Genomic DNA, 9527 nt, shown 5'->3' on the forward strand with positions numbered 1-9527 from the left:
CCAATTCTGGCCTCTCTTGAGAGCGTCGCTCCCGGCGGGGGGGTGGGGGGGAACCTTCCGGATCCGTCCCTCCCGCAGCCACCAGCCCCCTCTGTGTCGTCCCCCCCCCCGTGCCTCAGTTTCCCCATCTCCAGCGGGGCTGCGCTCCCAGGAGCTGGAAAAGGGCCCGATCCTGGGTGCCCCCTCCCCCGCTGGCTGCGGGGGGGGGGGGGGCAGCTCCAACCGGCCCCCCCTCCGTGTCACATCGCACCGAGGGGGGTGGGTCGCCGTGTCGCTGTACGTGTGTCCGTCCGTCCGTGTGCCCCCCCCCCCTCCGTGTCCGTGTCCCGCGTGTGGGCCCGGCCCCGCCCGCCGCTCCCTCCCCGGCCCTTTCTGGGCCGCCTCCCAACTTCCCGGCCGGGGCGCGGCGGCGGCGGCGGCGGCTGCGGGGCTGCGGGCCGGCGCTGCCCGCTCCCCTTCCCCCCCTCTCCCCTCCCGGTCCCCCCCGCTCCCCTCCCGGTCCCTCCGCTCCCGGCGGCGGATGGCGGCGGGGGCTGCGGCGGCGGCGGCGGCGGCGGCAGCGGCGGGGCCCCCCCGGGGCTCAGAGCCGCGGCCCGGCCCGGAGCGGGGAGCGAGCGGGCGGCGCGGCCCGGCCCGGCGGTAGCGGAGCGCGGTGAGTGCGGGGCTGGGGGGGTCCCTGTCCCTGTGCCCCCCCCCGCCTGTCCCCACCCGTGTCCCTCCCCCCTCCTCCTCCCCCGCACGAGTCGGCATCTGCCTCGCAGGTGCTGACCCCCTCCCCCGGCGGACAGACGGACGGACAGACACCCCCCCCCCGGCAAGGACCCCCCAGGGTGTGGGGGTGGGGGGGGGCGGCCCGTGGGGTCCCCCCCAGCAGGGTGGGGGTCACCCCCCTGGGTGCAGCCCCCCCCCCCCGCCATGGCTGAGCGCTGGGGCCAGCACCCCCCGCCCCAGGGGGTTGGTAGCCATGGCGGGGGGGGTCTCCTTGCCACCGGCACCGCGGTCCCTCGGGGCGTCACCTCCTCCCACGGTGACACCCACCATGACTGGGCAGCTTTTGGGGTGGGGGGGATCGGTGACGAGTGACTCCTTAACCCGGGGGGGGGGGCGGAAGGGACACGGGGTGGCAGGGGACAGGCGGGAGATGGCAGTGGTGACCCCCCCCCCCCGCCTGCGGGTGGGGGAAACTGAGGCACGGGGGTGTCACCGGTGGCGGGGGGACACACACCAGGCAGCCAAATTCCCCTTGGCGAGGAGCCTGGTGGGGGACGGGGGGCGCTGGGGGGTGTTGCCTCCCTCTAACGGCACCCGTCGCCCCCCCAGGCCGGCAGCTCGCCATGGCCGACCCCAGCCACATCCAGTCGGCCGCCTCCAAGAGCATCCGCCCCTTCCGCTCCAGCGAGGAGTACCTGGAGGCCATGAAGGAGGACCTGGCCGAGTGGTTCAACACCCTCTACGACCTGGACATCCAGGTGGACACCTTCCTGGAGAGCCTGGAGACGGGCTGTCACCTCTGCCGACACGCCAACAACGTCAACCGCATCGCCCTGGACTTCCAGCAGCGGCACCCCGAGGTGGCCGCCCATATGCGCGTCCCTCAGAACGAGGTCGTCTTCCAAGCCAAGAACGTGGTGCCCGGTTCCTTCATCGCCCGGGATAACGTCTCCAACTTCATCCAGTGGTGCCGGCAGGACCTCGGCATCCAGGACGTCCTCATGTTCGAGACCAATGACTTGGTGCTGAAGAAGAACGAGAAGAACTTTGTCCTTTGCTTGTTGGAGGTGGCCAGGAGGGGCTCCAAGTTTGGCATGCTGGCCCCCATGCTCATCCAGATGGAGGAGGAGATCGAGGAGGAGATGAGGGACCAAATGGCCTACGGTGCACTGGGCACGCGCCAGGAGAGCCGGGACCCCCAGGCGCCCGCCTACCCCAGCAGGGCCCGGCCCATCGCCCTCTGCGACCTGAAGAACCTGGACGAGCTGGTGAGACGCGCTCCCCCAACCCAACGGGCTGCTCCGTGGTCCCCAGGAGGTCCTCTCTGTCTGCCCAACGGGGTGCTCTATGGCCCATGGGAGGTCCTCTCTGCCTGCCTAACGGGGTGCTCTATGGCCCATGGAGGTCCCACCTGCCTCTGTGGCCCATGGGAGGTCCTCTCTGTCCACCCAATGGGGTGCTCTGTGGTCCATGGGAGGTCCCACCTGCCTCTATGGCCCATGGGAGGTCCTTTCTGTCCACCCAATGGGGTGCTCTGTGGCCCATGGGAGGTCCTGTCTGTCCATCCAACGGGGTGCTGTGGCCCATGGGAGGTCCCGTGGCCCATGGGAGGTCCCATCTGCTGCTGTGGTCCATGGGAGGTCCTCTGGGGTGCTCTGTGGTCCATGGGAGGTCCCCTCTGTCCGCCCAACCGGGCTGGCTGCAGCCCATGGGCTGTCCTTCCCCACCCACCCACCCACCCACCCACCCGGGCTCTTGGTGGCCGTGGGAGGTCCTCAGCCGCCTGGCCAGGCCCCCCCCCGTGCCCTCTGGAGCCTCCTGACATCAGGACGGGTTATTTTGGTGGCCGTGGCCATAATCACAGGGGGGACACGGGTGGCACCTCCGCCCCTGCCACTTCCTCCCCGCGGCGGGGGACGACGACACAGCGGTCCCCACCCCAGGAACCTGCTCCTGCCCGGATCCAGCCCTCCTCCTCCCAGCTGCTGTCCCCAGGGACGGACAGACGGACGTGGGGACATCCCAGCTGCTCACAGCCACCATTCGGGGTGTCGGGAAGGGGAGCGGTGCAGGGACCCCCCCCCTCCTCCGGGGGCCGGGAGGCTCAGGAGGGATTAAAGCCGGGCTGGGTGCAGGATCCGGCCCGCGTGCGAGGCAGCGGATTAATACGGGGAGGGGACGATGGGACAACGGGGGGGGGGGGCGGGGGGGGCTGCCCTCCCCTGACTCCCTAAGCTCAAAGCCGTTTTTTTAATTGAACCCCCGATTCCTCATAAAGTCCCGCAGCCGCCATGCTCGGGGCGGGGGGAGCATCCTGCACCCCCCCTCCACTGCAAAGGGGGGGTCCCCCCCCTCGCTGCTGCCCCCCCAAATCCCCCCAGCCCCCCTGGCCGAGCGCTGCCAACCCCGGCTGCATTTTTCTGGGCTGCGTAATTCCTCGCCATCAGCTTTTATGGGCAGCGCTGGAGCCAGGGAGGAGCCTGACGGTGCTGGATCCGGCCCGGCTGGTCCCCATGTGTCCCCCCCGGGATGGCAGCAGGGTCAGGACCCCCCCCCTCCCAGCTGCAGCTCCCCCTCCCCTCCCCCCCCCCCGTGCCTCAGTTTCCCCGGTTGGGGCTGACCTTGCCACCCGGCTGCTGCCCCGGATGGGAACTGGAGTGGCCGGATCCTGCCCTGGCTGGAGCCCTGCAATGGGCAGAACGGCAACAAAAGAAAAAAGGAGGAATTATAAAAAAAACCAACCCAAATTTAGGGGTGAGGGAGGCGGTGCTGTGCTGTGTCCGTCCCCCCCCCCCCGGGCCAGGGCAGGATGCGGCCGCGTCCCCACGTCCCCCCGTGGCTCCCTGCCTAATCCCTGACGTCAGCCCCGGGCAGGCCGCGGGCAGGGCGGGCAGCTGGCGGGCAGGCAGCCGGGCAGGCAGCGCTGTCCGGCAGCCCCACCGCGATGGGGGGGTTGTCCCCCCCAAGTCCTCCCTTTGCCTTTTTATCGGTGCCAGATGTTAAAATTGGGGGGGGGGGCTTTAGCCCCTGCCCCATAGCGGGGTGCTTGGGGGGGGCAAAGCCCCCGTGGTTTGGGGGTTAGCAGGGCTGGGGGGGGGGCTTCTCCTCCTTCCCAGTTTTGGGGCGGCTCTGAGGTCCCCACACCTGGGGGTCCCAGAGCGGGTGGGCTCCAGGGAGCGGGGCTGGTGGCGGATGAAGCGAGTTGTGCCCGTTCTCAGCCTGCTCAGGGGTGGCCGGTCGTGGGAAGCCCCCCCGGGCCCCTCTCCCACGGCGCGTGGGTGCTGTGGGTGTTCCCCACCCCCTGGGGCTGCGGTGGGAGCTGCCGGCTCGGGCTCCTGCACGAACCCACCCAGCTGCTTCCCGGCAGGTACAGGCAACACGCTGCCCGCAGGCCTGCCTGCTCCTGCGAGGGCAAGCACAGGCAGCAGGGGAGCTGCCAGGCTGGGCCCAAGCCGGCTCCCCACTCCCTGTGGGCTCTATACAGCCCCTCCGCGTGCACCTATCTATAAGGGCTGGCCCTATAGCTGGGGGTCTGCGCCCCACCGACCTCTCCCCTCTCTGCCTGCAGGTGCGGGAGATCCTGGGCTGCTGCTCCTGCCCCTCCCAGTTCCCCATGGTCAAGGTCTCCGAGGGTAAATACAAAGTGGGCGACTCCAGCACCCTCATCTTCGTCCGAGTAAGAGCCGCCGCCACGCCTCTCACCCCATCCTCCCCCCGCCCCCCGCCGGGATCCCCGACCCTCCTCCTCCTCCCACTCCTCGGCGCGGTGGGGACCCCTCCTGAGGGCCCCCGTGGTGGGGTGGGCCCCGAGCCGAATTTATTGCCCACAAGCTGCCCCGCGTTGGGGGCCTGGTGGGCCGCTCCCCGCCTCTTTGGCCACGTCCCAGGCAGCAGGCAGGGCAGGCAGGGTGACGGGCTGTCCGCAGGTGCTGAGGAGCCACGTGATGGTGCGCGTCGGCGGAGGCTGGGACACACTGGAACATTACCTGGACAAGCACGACCCGTGCCGCTGCTCCTCCCTTGGTGAGTGCCCCTGGGGATGCCGGGGCCCAGGGAGCCCCGCCATGGCCGCTGCCACCCCACCTCATCACCTCACACAGCTCCTGGCTCTCCCTGGGGCTCCTTTCCCCGGGGCTGGGCTGCTCGGGGCGCTGATCCGACTAAAAGGGGAAAAAGGCTGGGTGAGAAAAGGCGGGGTTTTGGCCAAATTAATTCCCGAGGGGATTAACCGACAGCCTGGGAAGCCCTGGCTGGAAAAGCCGGGTGCCGGCACGACACCAAGGGGCTGGGGGGTGGCGAGGGATGGCCCCCCCCAGACCCCCCGGCGTCTCTGTTTCCAGCTCACCGCCTGCCCCAGCCCCGCGCCCCGGGCTTCTCCCCGCAAAAACCATCTCCCGGCAGCTTCTCCCCGGCGCCCCGCGCCCCCAGCCCCGGCACCCCCCGCCGCCCCCGCGCAGCCGGCCCTTCCTCGGGCAGCGGAGGGGACAACAGCCACACCAGGACGGAGCGGGGCGGCCACAGCCGGGACACGGGCATCCCGAAGCCGCCGTCCAGCAGCAAGCAGGAGGGTTTGCCCCCAAGGAGGGGGTTGGCAACCCTGCCTGGTTCTGCCAGCCCTTCGAGGAGCCCCGCGCTCAGGTAGGGCACCCATGGGGGGGGGGGGGGATCGCCCTATGGCAGGGGAAGGGTGGGAGAGCGCCTCAGCCCCACAGCAGGGCCCAACTCCACAGCAGGCCTCAGCCCCACGGCAGGCCCCAGCCCCCCCGCCGTGGGGCTGGGGCCTGCCGTGGAGCAAAATCCACCTCTCCCGTGAGGTGCCCCAGCCCTGGCAAAGCCCAGCCCGGCCCCACGCCACCCGTGTCCTGGGGGTCGCGGCCCTGGGGGCTTCGCCCCCCCACCCCCACCCCCCCGCCTCTTCCCGCCGCGGCAGCGCGCAGGCGCAGTGCGCACGGCGAGGGGATGGGGCGGGGCCTGGCGTGGCCACGCCCCCCCCCGGGATGATTGACAGGGCGGGCTGGGAGAGCGGGAAGGGGCGTGCAATGGGGGGAATGGGGGGGAAATGGGGCGTGGAATGGGGGAAATGGGGGGGCAAAGTGGGGAGCAATGGGGAGTGGAATGTGGGGGGGGCAATGGGTGTAATAGGAGGGTAGTGGGGGGAGCAATGTGGGGTGGAATGGGGGAAATGGGGGGGCAATGGGTGCAATGGGGGGTGAAGGGGGGCAATGGATGCAATGGGAAGGCAATGGGGTGTGCAGTGGGGGGAAATGGGGGGCAAAGGGGGGTGTAATGGGGTGCAATGGGGGGAAGGGGGGAGTAATGGGGAATGGAATGGGGGGGTGCAATGGGGGTAATGGGTGCAATGGGGGGAGCAATGTGGGGTGGAATGGGGGGAATGGGGGTGCAATGGGGGAGAAGGGGGGCAATGGGGGTGTAATGGGTGAAGGGGGGCAATGGATGCAATGGGGAGGCAATGGGGTGTGCAGTGGGGGAAATGGGGGCCAAAGGGGGTTATAATGGGGTGTGCAATGGGGGGAAAGGGGGGAGTAATGGGGAATGGAATGGGGGGTGCAATGGGGGGCAATGGGTGCAATGGGGGAGTAATGGGGGGAGCAATGTGGGGTGGAATGGGGGTGCAATGGGGGTTGAGGGGGGGCAAAGGGGGTGTAATGGGGGGTGAAGAGGGACAATGGGGGCAATGGGGCACAAAGGAGAGTGTAATGGGGGGCAATGGGAGGGGCAAAGGGGGGGTAATGGGGAATGGAATGGGGGGGTAATAGGGGGAGCAATGGGGGGTGCAATGGGGTGAGCAATGGGGGGCAATGGGTGCAATGAAGGGTGAAGGAGGGCAAGGGGGGCAATGGGTGCAATGAGGGGGTGAAGGGGGGCATTGGGGGTGCAATGGGGAGGCAATGGGGTTTGCAAAGGGGGCAATGGGGCGTAATGGGGAGGTGAAGGGGGACAATGGGGAGTGTAATGGGGAAAATGGGGGGAGTAATGGGGGGAGCAACATGGGTGTAGTGGGGGAAATGGGGGGGGATTGGGTGCAATGGGGTGAGCAATGGGGGTCAATGGGGGATGTAACGGGGGGCAATGGGGAGTGTAATGGGGGCAATGGGGGGAGTAATGGGGAGTGGAATGGAGTGTGCAACGGGGTTTGCAATGGAGATGCAATGGGGGGGGCATAATGGGGTGTGCAATGGGGGTTGCACTGCCCCCCAGCCCCCCGACCCTCCTCTCCGTGCCCCCCCCAGGCCCCGCGACCCCGCTCCTGCCCGCGCCCGCCGCTGCTCGGGTGACAGCGACTCCTCAGCCTCCTCGGCGCAGAGCGGCCCCCCGGGCCCGCGGGACGGGGGCACCCCTCGCCGCCGGGACCCCAGCCGGGGGGTCCCCCCGCAGCTGCCCCGCGACACTGGACCCTCCCCGGGCGGGCAAGCAGCTCCGGAGGAACGTGGCCGCTCACGGGTGCCCAACGGCCCTGGCCGGGCCCCGCCGCGTGCCCGCAGCCATGGCCGCCCCGGCCCCCAGCCCCTGCTGCTCATCAGCCGCCGGCGGGACGGGCAGCACTCCTGGACGCGGGCGGAGACCCCCTCCCGGCCCAGCAGCCCTGCCCGCAGCCGGACACCCTCCCGGCCGGCTGCCCGCAGCCCCGCGCCCACCCCGCGCCGCTCCTCCCTGGAGGAAGGCGTTGGGGGGCGGCGGGCGGGGGTCCCCGGGGACGCCCCCCATGGCGGTGGGGCCGGGGAGGCTTTGCAGCGGGAGCTGGAGGAGCTGGCGCGACGGCTGCAGGCCCCGCTGCGGCTGGAGCCCGGCCAGGAGCAGCAGCTCTTCCGCCGGCTGGAGGAGGAGTTCCTGGCCAACACGCGGATGATGGAGGAGATGGAGGACGGGGAGACCCCCACCGCGCCCCCCACGCCGGCCCCCGGCACCGCTGCCGACTCGGCCTATTGCTCCTCCAGCTCTTCCTCGTCCTCCCTCAACGTCTTCGGCAAGCACGGGCTCCCCGCCGAGGACGGCCGGCGGAGCGGGAACGGGGCCGGTCCACTGCTGCCGGTGGCCCCCGAAATGGCGGCTGCGGGACGCCGGCCGGCTCTCTCCAGCTCCTCCGATGAAAGCAGCTGCTTCCCAGCCTCCTGGGATGCCCGGGAGAGCCGGGGGGGCCCCGAGTCCGACACCGACTGGGCACCGGGGGAGGACGAGCTGACGGAGACAGAGGAGACCCCCGCCATGGTGGATGGCCCCCCGCGGGTCCCCGAGCCAGTGCCTTCCCTCCCCGCGCCGTCCCCGCACCCCTGGGCCAAGCCCCGGCTGGACACGCAGCCCCACAAGAAGCCCTCCAGGATCCCCACCCCACGGGGCTACGGGGCAGCCCCCCGGCCCCCCGCCGGCAGCCCCAAGCCCGGGGAGCGCAAGCCCTGGGGGGCTCTGCAAAGCGTCCTCTCCTCCTTCCTGGAGCCCACCTGGGTCCTGCGCGAGCACGAGGGGCTGGACGAGGACGCCTGGCCATGAGATGCCCAGCTTGGTGGCTGCAGGTGGCAGGCAGGATGGGGAGAAGCGCCCAGCACCCCCTCGGCCACCCCCCGGGGACATGACGGAGCTGCTGCTGGTGATGGCACCTGCACGGAGAGGCCCCGGCCAGGCGGTGGCCACGGAGCCGGGGTGGCCGGGGAGCCAGGACTCCTTTCCTTGGTGGCTGGTGGCAGTTGGGGTTGGGCTCTGCAAGGAGCTCCCGGCCTCAGCTGGGTGCAAAGGGCCCCGGAGGCGCCCCGGTCCCCATGGAGAGCAGCTCCATGGGGGTGGCCACGGCATGGTCACGGTGGTGGTAGTGGCCAGAGCAGAGAGCTGCATCCCAGCCCCCTGGGAACAGGGCTGGAAAGCAACCAGCTCTTCTCTTCTGATCTTTTTGTCTCTTTTCTCATCTTCTCTCCTCATTCTTCTCTTTTTGCCATCCTCTCTTCTTGGTCTTCTGCTCATCTTCTTGGCCTTCTCTTCTTGGCCTTCTCCTCCTCTTGATACCTTCTTTTCATGTCATGTTCTCCTCTTCTTGTCTGTCTTCTCCTCCTCGTCTTGACCTTCTCTTGTCATCTTCATGTAATCTCCTCTTCATCTCCTCCTTCTCTTCTTGGCCACCTTCTCTTCATGTCATGTTCTCTTCTTCTTGTCTTCTCTTCTTCTTTTTCTCATCTCTTCCTCTTCTCTCCACATCTGAGATGACTTGGGGATGTGCAGCTTATTATTGTCACAACCCATATCTTGGGGCAGGGGGATCGCTTGTTCCTCTCCAGCACCCATCAGCCGCAGCCGTGTCCATAGCATGTGTTGATGTCCCTAAGATGGGAGGAGGCTGTGCGTGGAGCCCCTGCCCGGGCCACCACAGCCCCCACCCCTCCATGTTCTCCCAAGCCAGTAAAGACCAACAGAGCTGAGCCCACCATGTCCAGTCATCTGTCCGGGGGGGGGGAGGGGGGCGGGGGAATGAGCCCCTCCAGGGGGTTTGGGACCTGCTGAGGGGCAGCCAGAGGCGAGCAGGAGGGGCGTGAGACCCCCAAGCCCAAGGCAGGATGGGCTGGGGTCTCAAGAGAGGGGAAGAGCCGGGGTGAGGCTCAGCCCCAATGTTCTGCACCCTATTGCAGCCATGGGGACTCCTCAGCTGCATGTGGGACCCTTCCACATCCCCGAAGCCCTTGGGGCACCCCATGGCCGAGAGCTGCTGGCCCCAGGGGCATGGCCATGCTCTGCCACTGCCCAGTGTGGCCGAGGGCTGGGCAGGTGGTGGGTGGCCGTGGTGGTGGCCATCCCGCTGCCACTTGGGGGTTCCC

At 69.3% G+C, this 9527-nt stretch overlaps 1 protein-coding gene across 1 annotated transcript; it reads left to right on the forward strand.

Annotated features, from left to right (window-relative positions):
- Positions 1-364: 364 nt before the first annotated feature.
- GAS2L1 (growth arrest specific 2 like 1) lies at positions 365-9134 on the forward strand. The gene is made up of 6 exons (XM_087768809.1): positions 365-652; positions 1321-1979; positions 4280-4387; positions 4638-4734; positions 5052-5349; positions 6963-9134. Exons 2-6 carry the CDS (start codon positions 1335-1337, stop codon positions 8215-8217), a joined length of 2403 nt encoding a protein of 800 aa, XP_087624935.1. The 5' UTR covers positions 365-652; positions 1321-1334; the 3' UTR covers positions 8218-9134.
- The last annotated feature ends 393 nt before the right edge of the window (positions 9135-9527 follow it).

This window comes from Nipponia nippon, unplaced genomic scaffold, assembly GCF_047370975.1.
Source record: "Nipponia nippon isolate SJK-2023a ecotype South Korea unplaced genomic scaffold, ASM4737097v1 scaffold_30, whole genome shotgun sequence".
Lineage (NCBI taxonomy): Eukaryota > Metazoa > Chordata > Aves > Pelecaniformes > Threskiornithidae > Nipponia > Nipponia nippon.